At 36.3% G+C, this 15111-nt stretch overlaps 1 protein-coding gene across 1 annotated transcript; it reads right to left on the bottom strand.

Moving 5' to 3' along the window:
* Window positions 1–7622: 7622 nt before the first annotated feature.
* LOC128190415 (uncharacterized) lies at window positions 7623–10575 on the bottom strand. The gene is made up of 5 exons (XM_052862457.1): window positions 10446–10575; window positions 9887–9967; window positions 8870–8944; window positions 8487–8666; window positions 7623–8288 (listed from the first exon to the last, which is right to left on the bottom strand). Exons 1-4 carry the CDS (start codon window positions 10494–10496, stop codon window positions 8502–8504), a joined length of 372 nt encoding a protein of 123 aa, XP_052718417.1. The 5' UTR covers window positions 10497–10575; the 3' UTR covers window positions 7623–8288; window positions 8487–8501.
* Window positions 10576–15111: the final 4536 nt, after the last annotated feature.

Raw genomic sequence — 15111 nt, 5'->3', positions numbered from 1 at the left:
GTTCTATGGAAGACATTTGGATTAAAAAAAAATAATTGATACAATATGATATTTACAAAATGAAATTTTGAAGTGAAATGAAGGGGCAGGTCTGGTGCAATACTGTGTACGAAGATAGATATCATCAGTAACGAATAAAAATATTGTACTACATGTATATTGTGTTGGAGAAGACCAATATAAGTATAAGATTGTTCGAGGTCCGTAAGGGTAAAAAATTGTTTGAAATTTTTCCATCATGAAATTGTATGAAGCGTAAATATTAAGTACTGCTTTTAAAAACCATGATTTCATCTGAATTTCAGAACATGTAGTTGATTTTGGTACATAGTCTGATTTTGAAGAATAAATGTGATATACCGATGCTGAGCTCCGTTCATTGGACTGCCAAAGATGAGAGAACAGAAGAATTTCCTACCAATCACAAAGGATAGTCAAGTGCACAACCCGGAGATTGTAAATTATTTCAACTCTTTATATATTGCCTTCCAAGGAAGACAGAAATGACGATACGGAAATGTGATCTTTTTTATGTTTCATTGATGAATGTCAATCAAATGTTTTTTAAAGAATTGTTCAGCGTACCTTTTCTCTTCTTTGATGTTCAACTAAGTCAAAGCTTAATTTTTCGATAATATTTTTCGATAATATTTGGAAATACAGAAAAACTAGTATAGTAAGTTCGCATCTTGTAAGAGAAAAAGTTTTAATCATCGTCTTGATTTTGATGATTAAAACTATGCTAGGAGGAAATATCTTCTTTTCTTGTTTGCACGATTGATAGATGCAAACCCCAAAAAGACGGTGTAATTAAGGAGCACACCCCGTGGCTCTTTGGAATTCTATTGGATAATAAATTTGTAAGCTTGCTCTCGTTTGATTACTTTTTATGTTTTCCAGATTGTCAATGACTTCCTACACGGAAATCAGCGAGATACAACTCAAGTGTCGGAGATATACGCTGATTCGTTTGCAAAAATGTAGCGGCCATATTTTCATATTTACGATTGTAGACTAAAGACTCTCGTTTTCGCTTCAAATTGATACTTCTTTTCTATTTTCAAAAACGCGGAAAAAATATATTCACTACTGATTTATCAATATATGTACTACTGTATCCCCCTCAGTACGAGTGTGTATGTTTGAGAAGGGGGGGGGGGGTGATTGAATAATGTACTGTGCTGCATTCAAGATCGTAGTAGCTATATCCGAGTCGCTAGGTCGTACATGTAGATATCTAGGTCTTTCGAACGGACCGCTAGTTTAGCCGAGAGGTCTTTGATAAGACTTATTACATCGACATAATTTGTTACATATTTTGTTAATTTCAAATGGAATTTCATAATACATTAAAGGATGAACTAAACATCACTAAATTAGATAAATTTCATGTTTGTTACATTGTGGTGACTAATATAACCGTCTTGAATTTGATGCCGAGCATTAAAAATAGGCTACTAATACATGTATCTACCTAGCGGCTTCGATTTTGAACGCACCCCTGGTGAGTTGCAATATGCAATGATGGGAGACCATGTATGTAGACATGTATTGTAGTCGTGTATAAAACTTTATAAATGTATCTTTCAAGGATTTTGATCGTTTCTTAAGGTCAAGATCTAGTAAATGAAAGGTGCCTACAGGTCCATGAAATTCAAGATTTCTTTTAATGATGCTTCATAACAATATCTTTGTTTCATATGGTGTACCGGGGCTTAAATTTTTGGTGAGGACAATGAAAAATCATGATCTAAACAACCGTTTTCTATCAAAAATGAAGGATAAAAGTAAAAAATCTCGGAGTTTTGTCCATTTTTTACTAAATATAGGCATATATCTATATTGCCTACAGTCTCTCCAAAAACGGCACTAAACAAGCTCTTGATCTCCTCTTTAAAATGATGTCAAATTGAATATAGGTACATGTACCGGGATTACTTTTCCGGTGATTAAATTAGAATGTCAAAATATTGTTTTATTTTCTACATAGTTCCTTTAAAGCGGTAAAATACGGGAAAAGATTTATCAAATCAATTATGAGTTCATAATGGTTCTAGCACCAAAAAGACATTCTGGAATCATTTACTAGATTATCCTGAGTAAATGTATACCTTAAGGTAAATAAAAGTCACGATTCGACGTTAAACAAGCAAGCAAAAAACAGTTCCAAATTTCTTATTTTGCAGAAATGTGACGTTTTGAATTTTCAATTATCCTGATGACAATAAATACACAATTTACATGACATGTTGTATTTACTGCCACTCGGTAAATTCAAAATTTACAACACGACAAAAATATGCGGTACAGTAGGGCCATAGGAAGCATGGGCCAAATCGGTTTGTTTTTTTAAAACGAAGGCAACTAACTTCAAGTAATTGATAAAAAATTCAATATTTTATAAGCAGGTTCATGATTTAAAATTTGATGGATAGGGTGGTTTTTATTCGCTTTTAATTAAATATGTTTTCTGCAAAGTTGACGGAAAAGAATGTCTTTGAACATCCGTTGGCAATCACAATCACATGGACCTTCTTTGAAATCATTATAGCTAATCAATAAAATTAAAGTTTTTGATCTCCACCTTTTCATAGGTTTTTCGTTGAAAATGCAAATGTTTGCTTTTGGTGTTAAATGAAACTTGTTTAGAACCAAATCTGCAATTTAATATGAATATGCATACATAAATTTTATAAGCTACAAAGAGTTTAAAGTCAGTGATGGAGTACAACTATGGTTCTTAATCTTATTAATCTAAATGATCAAAAGGGGCTTATATACGCTACTAATGAATATTTCAACTTTTTAGGGAATACCAATTTTATTCCGATTTGAACGACTCTTACAGCTAATCTTATCCTTTTTTTAAAAGTAAAAAAAAAAACAATTGTTCGTGACTTAGTCTTATTCCTTTGAAGGACTGACTTCGATTTCTTTCTTTTCTGTGACAGGGAACACGATGGCGAGAGGTTCTTGGGTACAGTTAACCCAATAAATATCTGATTGCAACAGGAGCATCTGGGGCTATACCGGAAATCAGAAACGTGATGACATATTTCGGCAATGTCGCTGTCAACTGTACGCAATCCCGTTCTCTTGATTTTCTATTCTATTACCGCATTATACTAATGAAACTCGCTTTTGGGCGTAGATGTGACAGTTTCCCTCGACAAACATAATTTTGAACGACTTTAATGTTTTGCCTCACAAATGATAAACCTATGCACAGTGTATACGGTGCAATCAATAAGTCTAGTATACATACAATGTACATTTTGTACGCGTCATGCGTATATTATTTTCTTAACATTGACTAATTGATAATGACAATGGATAATAATTAGACAGACATGTAGACGTAACAGTTTCCCTCGACAAACATAATTTTGAACGACTTTATTTTGCCTCACAAATGATAAACCTATACACAGTGTGTAAGGTGCAATCAATAAGTTTAGTATACATACAATGTACATTTTGTACGCGTCATGCGTATATTATTTTCTTTACACTGACTAAGTGATAATGACAATGGATAATAATTAGACAGACATGTCGGGCACGTAGCATCGCTTATTGGAGAAAAAAAAACAGACTTACCCAAAATCTTGACAAGCAAAAAAATCAACATAATTTTAATAAAAGAAAAAAATCTATTATTTACCAATCATCAAAATTTTAATCCCGAGAGTTTGGGGGTTAGGGGTTTTTTTTTTGGGGGGGGGGGGTGAAGCAGACTACCTAAAACCTCTATTTCAATTGTTATATATTTTGCTTCATACAATTTTCATATGATCCCCAAAGAGTGGGGAGGGGCTCCTTCCATGTTCTACTTTCTTTAAGGGGCAGGCCCCTTGCCCCCCCCCCCCCCTCCGATATCTGCATGTAATTATTATTTGATAAGAAAAACTTAATTACAGTCATGAGTCACGATTACTAAAACTGGCAGATTATATACGTCTGTAGACTTAAGAGATTGTTATGTGTTATTTGTTTTGCCAATTTATCGTTCAAATCTGCATGCATTATAACATGTATTCTCGACTCATTACATGTTATTTTATGAACGATAAAATCATTTTGTGTATTCATTAAATCACAGATCACCCCAAACCAAAGCACGAAACTGTACTATTCACACAAGATTTCATTCAATTCATTTCGTCTCAAAACATTCATTCTAAATGGTAGAATAGTCACGTGTAGGCCAATAACATATGTACAATTTGTGAGACGAACTTAGACCATTCGAATAGAGGAGAGCATGCAATCTCATAAATTTTAGTTACACAAAGACGAAGTTTTCCCAGAAGCACAGATATCAAATTATTTTTTAATTTGCAAATACTGTAAATTCCTTATATTACGCGAGGACTTATTTCCGCGATCCCGCTGTTTTGTTTCATCGAAATCGCGAACGTGGAACTTCTCTCCTTTTTTTCTTATAATTTTTAACTCTCAGAAAATAATGGCGAGATTTTTAAATCCGCGAAGGATGCTTCTCGTGATTTTACGCGGATGTTAATTCCTCGCGTTTAATTAGGAATCTATAGTAGTTGAAAATAATATTTTCTACCCCAAAAGTCTTCGTATTAAAGATAAACCATGACTGAAGTGGAACTCATCCAAAATTCGCTTATTATTATTATTATTATTATTATTATTACAAAAAAATAAATTACATGAATTATCATACAAACGACAAATTCTTTCACATTTACTAACCTTTTCAGAAATTTAACATATTTAACCCCCTCCAAAAAATCCCGAAAACCCTTTAGTAAAACATTTAAACGTTCTTCACAGTCAAGTTTTCTGAATTTCTGAAAATATTTATTAGAGTTATCGATATCCACTTTCGTGTAATTTCAAAGCAATATGAGCTGTATTTCTTAGAATCATATTTTGCTGCAAAAAACAAGTATGCCGAGTATGCATGTAACTTAAACTTTTATGATAAATAAGATTTGAAAAAGATTAACTTTTGTCAGAAGAAAAATGAGAGTAACATATTGAAAATAAAATTTCTTTCCAAACCTAATGTGCTGTGGCACGCTTCTTTCTTTCTAGCAATAGCGTAGGGGTTGCAGTAAGAAACTCTTGCACTGTTTTACCAGGCACGGAGGGATCTTCTTGAGGCCAGGTTTTCTGCTGGTTGGTTCTGTATCAAGCTCATGATGTCAAGGGCTGTGGCAGTAATTGTGTTTTTCACAGTTTGCATGGTGTTCAATCCATATTTTCATCTGTTGGTTCTTATCGGAAAGTACTTCGCCAGTTGATGACTTGAGGGGTGCCATTTCGCTTTGGGCAAGTTCTACTGTTCTTTTGATGCCATTGTACATGCCTTTTATACTCGCTTTTTCAGCAGCTGCCTGGACGGGATGGTATCTCTTGGTTCTTGTCGATACTCGATAACACAGTGTTTAGCAGTCTGTTGGGCCTTGCTTCTGACTGCTTTGAGCGTCTGCAGGTTCCTCTGGTTAAGTGACCTTTTATATTCTCATTCTGCCAAAGCAATGTGCTTGTCTTTTATGCCTGGAGTCTTCGCTGAGAAAGTCTTGCTCTTCGATGTTCTCTTTCAAAAGTTTGCTAGGGTAGTGCAATGAATGATGCAATGTCCGCGGTATTTCGCATTTCTGCGATGTTGAGTTTTCTATCTGTATGGCACGTACCACTAGTAAGTTCCCGTTCAAGAGCTTCTGCGAATTCTGTGTGAGACGCAGCTATATTTTGCCGACGTTGATGCAAGGAATTACTTGTGTCTTTTAGGTGTGGAATTTCTTTGGTTGCAAGGTTGATAGCTGGAAGCCGGACTAAGGTGAGGTCTAGTTTATGTCAGTGTTTTGAGCGTGGTTGTCTCAATGACACCTTGTGTTGAGTTTAGGTCTTGAAATACGAATTGGTAGTATACTGGTTGTGAAAGGTCCATAGCTCAAGCAGGCACGCTGGCTGTTTTCTCTCATATTGCCTACGCCTAACTTACAAAGGCAGGAAGGCTACGAAACGTAGTCTGCATGTAATGAATACAGGGAAATAATCGCCTCAGTTTTCTGTTTGCAAGTGTAGAAGAGTGAAATTTACAGGATGCGAAAATAACCCTATATACAGTACTCTGGCGTTTATGTCGCCCAAAAGAATAAGCTGTTCTCTGTTTGGGGTGCTACTGACGACTAACGAAATATTCTCATAGAATAGACCCTTTGTTTCTGGTGTAAACATGGTTAAAGTGAGAGTAGCAACATTCACACATACAAGGACCTGTGGTAGTGAAGGTTGAGATGTCGTTAGGTTCTGAGCCTTTGTCGTATAATTCAAACATACTCATTATGTTGTTTGTCGCTGCCTACAACGTGCTATCGAAACTCATCCGAGACCCTACCCTGCCAGTAGAAGGTAAAGTCTTTTTCCTTTAACGTGATAGAGTCTGGCAGTCCTGAAAGGCAGCGATGTCTCCATGTTGTCGCAAGAATTCGTTATTATGACCGCTGTCTTACAGGAGTAGTCTTTATCCTGCATATCATTAAGTTCTTTCAGCATCTCAATGTAAGAGCTGCTCTCTTTCTCTTTGCTTTGCTTTTTGTTGCTTGGAGCAATGGTTACAGCCTTCTGTTCAGAACGTTCCTAATCCTCATGCATTCAATGAAAATGGCAGACTGTGATTGGACAGTACTTTATTATCGCGGGTTGCTTAGCTGGAGGTGGGCAGTTACTGTCAAATGAGATGGTGTCCGTTGGGAACAATCCTTAGCCCCATGCTTTACGCTAATCGAACCGCCACTTATAAACGGTAACTGTTCCACATCATGATGATTCCACACTTGTAATGAGGCCGGGGTGTCCACTCCAGGTGATCGGATACTAGCCAGGGCTGTGAATAATGGAGGACAGGGTGTTTCCATGCAGCAGAGCCCCATCTTCATGTCACTAATGGATCAAAAGGAGCAGCAGTTTCCAGTTAGGCACCCGTCCCATCGCAGGAATTGCCATAGAAATGCCTCCAGCAGCGCCGAGTTGCCCTTGGGAATCCATTTCCGTATTTTTACTCGATGTTTACTCTTGAAGCTCTTTCTAAAGATCTGCCAAGTTAAGTAGCTTAACCACACCAGAATGCCAGAAGTCCAGGAGATGCTGTTTGACGCACGAACCTTTTGGGAGTACTTTATAGATAATGGGAACTTATCTCTATTATCTCCATTATTGAACAGGTTTTAAGGTTAAGCCAATCCAGGGGCATCATTGTCAACCTTAATACCTGCTCAATGTATAGAAACATTTTAAGGTGGTATAAGACATCTCTATATTGGGGGTTGGGCAAGGGGCTGAGGGAGATAAAGGAAAAAGTGGGTCATCCATCCTAACTTTTTCAGACAAGGAGCTGCAGACATTCAGGAACAAATTATAATGTAGCAGGAGGTTAGATTGAAGATGTTTCAGACCTATTACCACTTGTGGTTACCACAATCTGAAAAGTTGGGGGAGAGTATATAGAGATGAACTTCTTGGATATAACTTGTGAAATTTATATATTTGGCAATTACTTTACAAAACATACTACCAGAGTGTCAGTGTAAAACTAAGTCCACCCCCCCCCCCCGACTTTATATCCCCCACCCATCCCCCAATAAAAAAAAACCCACTTTATTTTAATCTAAAAGTTGTGAAAAGTTGAACTCTATATTTTATAAAACGCTATTTTATAAATTACCTGTATTAGTTATAATTATCTATGTAATAGGTAAACTTCATGAAGTCAGAAGACCTAGCAAGACCTACTTTTATCTACAGCTGTAATTTATTCATGATTTAACTCTCTGCATGTTAACTCCCCAATTTCTACTAAAGGCTGGCCTAGACTTTATTAAACTATGTACAACTGTAAACTGTCAATATGACATAAATATATCTATCTATTTACAATGTACTGTATATATAATATACATATTACAGTTGTGCACACCATAGCTGTCAACATGACAGATTTAAATATATTTACATCTGTATATACAATATACATATATAAAATATATTAACACTGATTATGTAGACCAGTCTGCTATTGTGGTGGTTTGTGTGTCAATCACACTGTTCAAAAAAGTCACCATCATTTGTCTCATTGCAATCAAGAACAACACTCAGAAGTCTGTTCCACATTAACAGAGCACTGTGAGTTTCCTCACAAGACAAGTGTTTTTGACAGTCTTTTTCACAAAAAAGAGTAGTTCACATGATCAAACCACCATGAACTCTCCATTTGCACCAATGTCTGCATACACAGTACAATTTCTATGCTAAAAAGTGAAAAAGAGAGCAAGATAATAACTCTTTAAAAAATTACCTTGAAAAATATCAAATATAATCATTTTTAATTTTAATAACTTTTTGATTGACCTTTAATATTAAAACCTTGACCTTTAATTTATTTGATCCAGGTTGCAGGTTGACACACAAATAGACAAGCAGTGAGGCTTCGGTACGTCTGTACTTACACAAGAGTTGCTCCTTCAGTAGACAATGAAGGAGGTGTCAAGCTGCGATTGCTGCACACACCGTCTCCTAGCAACCTTGTGCTTCCTTTGTTGTAGCACAGTGTGCTTCCTTTGTTGTACATGAGGCACATTGAGACGCACAGGGCGATGTCTGTAACTGGTGCGAGCTAACCACTCAATCTGTTCAAGTAGAGAGAAAAGGGCTCAATTGAAACAATGCAGAAAATTGAGAAATTATCTATTCAGATTAGTCCCTATCTTGAAATACCAACATAAATTAACTGTAATTCTTATATAACTGTGAAATACCAACATACATTAACTGTAATTCTTATATAACTGTAGAACTATATAAATGCCAGTACATTTATTGGTATACATACTGTGTGGGTGGGTTGCGGGACTGTAGGCAACTCCCTTCTGTCTTCTGACTTGTTAATTGCACTTGTCAATTGGTACTGTAAACCAGAACAAGCAAAATGAGAATAAACAGTCTTTGTTATATGCAGTTGCACATATGGTCACATACTGAATTCATACCTAATTTTTGATAATAAATTTAATGCATTAGTTCCCAGTTTTTCATAACATGTATTTTAAAACATAAATGATCTGTTTATTTTAATTAGAATCAAATGCCATCCAAAAAATACAATGATGATAGATGGTGACTAGTAGATCAGCTAGTACTTAGTTGTAAAAGAGATCTGAGAGAACTGATCATGATTATTGATATTGAGTCTACAATCATCAGAAATGATCACAAATCTCAGAAAGTCTTACATAGTCATTCATGTGCTCTTTCCATGCATGACGGAAGGAGACAAAAGATGGCTGTTGCTGTAGAACACAAACCACAGAGTGAGAGAAGGAAATATGAGGGAGAGAGAGAGAAGGAAAGAATATGTGCACATAAAAGGGAATGAAATACACAAAATAAAGAAAATGAAACAGTACACAGAAAGAGAATACAACAGTACACAGAAAAGGGGAGGGGTAGAGGGAGAATTAAGGACTTAGTTCAAAGAGAGAGAGAGAGAGAGAGAGAGAGAGAGAGAGAGAGAGAGAGAGAGAGAGAGAGAGTTTTGGACCCAGGGAAAAAGGAGGAACATTTGGTGACACTGTCTCTCTATAAAATCAATTTTATTTTTGTCCATAATAAATTCCAAATTATTATAATTTTGAATCACTCATTGTGTACTTTTCCACAATCATATTAGTGCACGGTATGTACAACCATACATATTTCATTGTCAATGTGTACATGTATTACATTTTGACATACAGCATGCTGTTGAAACTTAACTCAATATTTTGTGGAACCAAACATCCACAATGTAAATGTGCAGAAGATTGGGGGGTTGCATGTTTTCTTGAATCAGGACTACTCTAGTACTTACACTAGATTTGATGTGGAGTTCCAGCAACACATCATACCACTGTCTCTCATTGGAATGACTGGAGGAGACATCTATGCTGTGCTGAAATTTTTTTTTTTTCAATATGAATAAAGTTTTTGAATGCATGAATTTTTTTTATCAATCCAGTCTGTATATTTCATGAACCAGCTTTTTTTTTGAAATTTTGATATAAATAATAAATTTATAGTTGTGTTCGTTTAAAATGGAATATCACACAGTTAAACTATTCGCTTGTCTGCAACATTGGTACCCCCCCCCCCCCCCCAATTATGTTGACTATTTGATATTAAATGCACTGTATATATTTTTTTTACTCATTATTTTTACACATATGTAGGGTTATTGCATCATTTAATTTTAATTTGAAGTCATGAGACGAGAGAAAACTGATTTAGTAAACGATAAATATTGACATCCATCATGGCGACATTTTGGCAAAATGGCATCCCGCATCGGACAGAAAATGAATTCACATTTTAAAGGGTTAAATTAATACTATTGTGAAACTAAAACGTTAATTTTGAGAGCCATTAATTACCCTCTTTGGCGAGCTCTTGCTCTTTCTTTCGGTTGATCGCTCTCTTTTCATAGTGATTTCTTTGATTTTTGCGCTCTGTGTAAAAACACGTCTGATTGCCACCGATCAAATTCAGTTACTAACGCGGTAAATCAAATCGCGACGGTATATATACCTAACGTGATGACGTTACCCCTAACGACGTCTGACGCTGGATACTGGGAATATTCATACGCTACACATGAACATACCCTGTATTATAGAAATATCCAAACATAATCCCAGCTGAAAAGTCTCATGCAAGTTTTTTCCCAGTCGTTGAACATAAAAAAAACATGACGTCATATATTACTTGTCGCGTTTGTTTTGGAGCACTTTGTTTTCAACGTTAATGAGGAAATGGTTCAGGCGCGGATCCAGAATTTTTCAAGTGGCCGGGGGAGGGGGGGGGGGATTTGCTGGTATGAAAGGCATCATCGTCTTAATAAAGCCACGATCTTGAGTCCACGTAAGTGGAGAGATCGTCCATCCGATTTTTTTTGACCGGGAGCTACAGCATGTACAGACCTACAGCCAATCCACACTTTACAAAAGCTATGTCCCTTGGCCGCCATCATTGGGGAAAAACTCATATATTTCTCACAGTAGTCTTTGTAGTTTAGAGGGTTGTAACTTCGTCATTTAACATTAGAAATCCGTTTCTGCTGTGAATTTGGATTGCCCCACGTTGAGGCAACCCTCACATCGAAGGAATAAATTAAATTCCGAGAGATTTCTTCACAGGGCGCCCAAATATTTGGTTGCATAAAGAAGGGAAAAGATGTTTTTTTCCCTTTTGACCTTTTGGTTGACCCCGCAAAGGGGAACAACTTTTACAAAGTGTGGATAGGCCTACATGGTTTGCGATGATAGACGTACATGTAGCTGAAGACTTGCAGGATTTTTTTTCAGAGGGAGGGGGATTGGGAGCGGGAACTTAGAGACCCCAAGTGTAATCAGGGGTTCGGGGGGGGGGGGGGGCTTCAGAAGCTTTTAATGGTTTTTAGATTTTAAAGAATAAAACGAAAGTGAAAACAAGAAATGGTTATCCCTTTTAAAATATGTATGTTATATATATTAGCATTGTTTGAAGAAAGAGATCTAAAGAAAAATCGCCCTTAATTATGGGGTTTTATCAATAATCTCGTGTTTTAACAACGTTGCAGGTCAGAGGTTGATATCTAAGCCGAAAAGGAATTTTACAATTTATATAATTATTCAAAATATGAAAAATTGCACAATAATAACATTTTAAATATTATGAAGAATTCTTTTAGTACTCTTTTGAAAAAAATAGCACTATAAGTTCTTAAAAGCAGAAGGATCGGATACTAGTTTAAAGGGGCATGGTCACGATTTTGGTCAAATTTTATTTTTCTGTTTTTATTATTTACAATGCTTTAAAAATGCATTTCTTATTATCAACTTAAATTTGGTGCCAGTCGATGAGTTTTGAGCAAGATACAGGGCATAAAATCCTTCGTCATGTAAACAAGGCTCGTGTCCTGTTTTTGTTTACATAGGTACAATATACTAGTAAAAAATCTTTTTCATGCTGATTTGTCTATCTTCTTATTCATTTTAAGCATAAATAAACAGTTCCTAACGGTTAACACATTCAGTTGAGGTCAAAAACTGGAATTTTCACTTCAACATTCAAAATGTAAACAAAAGCTTTGTTTACATTGCGAAGAATTATAAACTCTGTAACTCGCTTATAACTCAACAAATGACACTCAAATTTTGGTTGCCTATTAAAAATGCCTCACTGAAGTATTGTAAACGTTAAAATCGAAAAAATAATTTTTGACCAAAATCGTGACCATGCCCCTTTAAGCCTTGAGATACTATTTTTCTACCACAAAATACAGTTCTTGTCGAATAATATCTATTTAAAAAAATGACAACTTATTGAATACTGACATCACTAGCAATAGATGCACGACAAGTCCCTATAGTTGCGTATTATACTGTGCTTTCAATCTTCGTGGATTAAGTTAAAATCACAGTTTCTAGGATAAGTAAATTCATGGCCAGTGATCATATCAATACAATACAAAAGTTATTAGATAAATATACAGCACATCAATGAACATTACATTTCGTGGATCATTGCAACTAATCATAAAAATTTCCGATAATTGACATTTCAAATATATCATTTTAATCATAAGTACAAATACCGCCGAAACATTCACCTACACTGTTAATTCACACTCTTTCTCTTCTCCCTGTCTCTCTCTTTCTTTCTCTTTAATTTTCTTTTTTTTAATTCCTTTTTTTTTTTGCATTTTCAAAGGGGGTGCAACCCGTTTACCCCCCCCCCCCCCCCAACCCCTCTGGATCCAGCACTACGATTACGATGAAAATGCATTTAACATTATTCCCTATTATACTACTGTGAGTATCAAGAACTATATACTGCGCGTGATTGGACTGCTGGAAGGGATATCATCAAGAATACACATCAAGAAGTCCTAGAAGAGAAAATCAGCGAGAAGAAAGGATGGATGTCTGATACCACATGGCAAAGGGTCGAAGAAAGGCGTAAAATGAAAGAAAAGGTTAACAACGCTAAAACAAGAGCACAAAGGAATGATACACATGCCAGAACAAATGAATGATGCACATGCCAAGCACCATAATCTAGATGAGGACATCAAAAAATTATGCAGGAATGACAAAATGTAGTATGTCAACCGACTTGCAACAAAAGCAGGAAGAGCTGCCAAAAGGGGAGATATAAATACTCTCTACAACATCAGCAAAACCTAACTAGACGTAAATCATGCAAGTCTCAACAAAGATAGTAAGGTCCTCAACAAGATAAACAAACAAATGGAAACTTAAGGTGGAATGAACACTTCATCTGTGTCCTAAATAGACCACAACCAGTGGCAATCTTACCACCAGGGAATGACCTTAACATAAAGGTTGACAATGTAAAGAATGGTAAAGCGGCTTGGGTTGGTGGTATACCACCTGAGCGGTTGAAATATGGCGGAGAAGATATATTGAATACTTGTATAAACTATTTAAGTAAATTCTAGACAGCTGAGGGAATATCAACAGAATGGAACAAAGGGGTACTTGTAAAACTGCCTTAAAAGGAAGACCTAAGCTGCTGTGGAAATCGGAGATGCATGACCCTGTCACCAGTAGCTAGTAAGATCCTCTGTAGAGTTACACTAAACAAAATGAAAGATGCAGTGGATAAAGTTTAACGGGACGAACAGGCAGGTTTTAGATCCAGCAGTAGCTGTACTGACTAAATAGCAACTCTAAGAATAATTGTGAAACAATATGTCGAATGGCAGTCAACACTGAACACAAATTTTATTGATTTTAAAATGTCTTTCGACGGTGTCGGCAAAGATGGAATGTTTCAACTACTGCGACACTATGGAATACCATTTAAGATAGTGAATATTATCAAGACCTAATATGAAGAATTATCAGTGCAAGTGATACAAGAAACATCCATCACTGATTTCTCCAATGTAAATACCGAAGTGAAAATGACTACTTACTTTATTAAATAAATAGCAAGACAGGTGGCTCAGACGAAGATATTTAAGCCAAGATAGGCAAAGCTCGATAAGCCTTCAGAATCACAATGCTCAAACCAGTCTGAAGTTTCAGCTCACTAAGCGAAAGTACGAAGATCAGGATATTTATCACTAATGTCAAATTGGTGCCTCTATATGGATGTGAAACTTGGAGACGAACAACAGGACTACAGCAAAACATCTATGTTTTTACCAACAAATGCCTACGACACATATGTAAAGTGACGTGGCCAATAAGGATATCTAACGAACAACTGCTGGAGCGTACCAGCCAGGAACCAAAATCACTCCAGATCAAGAAAAGAGCATGGCAATGGATTGGCCACACATGGAGAAAGTCCCAAAACAACATCACCAGAGAGGCGTTAGACTGGAACCCACAAGGCCAGAGAAAACAAGGGATACCACTGCACAGTTGGAAAAGAACAAGGTTGAAAGAACTTGAAAATATTAGGAAGACCTGGAATGGGGAAAAAAGAATAAGCCAAAACAGAGTGAGATGGAGAGCGTCTGTAGTGGCCCTTTGCACCAGAAGGAACGAAGAGGACTAAGTAAGTAAGTGATAAACAAATGCGCAAGCCTTGGAGTATTTTCCCATAATCAGAACTTGGGTAAGTAGAGGATCTTGCGTTGTGTGTGTGGGGGGGGGGGGGGGGGTGGTGGCTGGCCATCTCTCTATGGATTTTCAGAGTCTAAGATATGGAGTAAATGAGATATAGTACGTTCTAAGTTACTAATACACGGGTCCCTTGTAATTTTTTAGATTATGCATATGCAGAAAATCGGTTGGTGCTTCAGAAATATTGAATTCCTCCTACTCATATCCACGAAAGCTGCAAGGTTCGACAATTTTCTCATCAAAAGTTTATGGACTAGACACCAGTGATTTCCTTTTATATTTTTTAAATATTTCTTAAGTCAGCAGCTGCACAATTCTAAGTGATTAAACAATAATAGTTATTTCTTTGATGGTTCATGTGGGTATGAAAATAGCGACCATTGCTGATGCAGATTATTTTTGTATTTTTGTTTTGTTTTGGGTTTTGTTGTTGTTGCCTTTATACCCGAATGACCCACCC

This window comes from Crassostrea angulata, chromosome 6, assembly GCF_025612915.1.
Source record: "Crassostrea angulata isolate pt1a10 chromosome 6, ASM2561291v2, whole genome shotgun sequence".
NCBI lineage: Eukaryota > Metazoa > Mollusca > Bivalvia > Ostreida > Ostreidae > Magallana > Magallana angulata.
The sequence above is the reverse complement of the archived record's forward strand: the minus strand, read 5'-3'. Positions and strand labels throughout refer to the sequence as shown.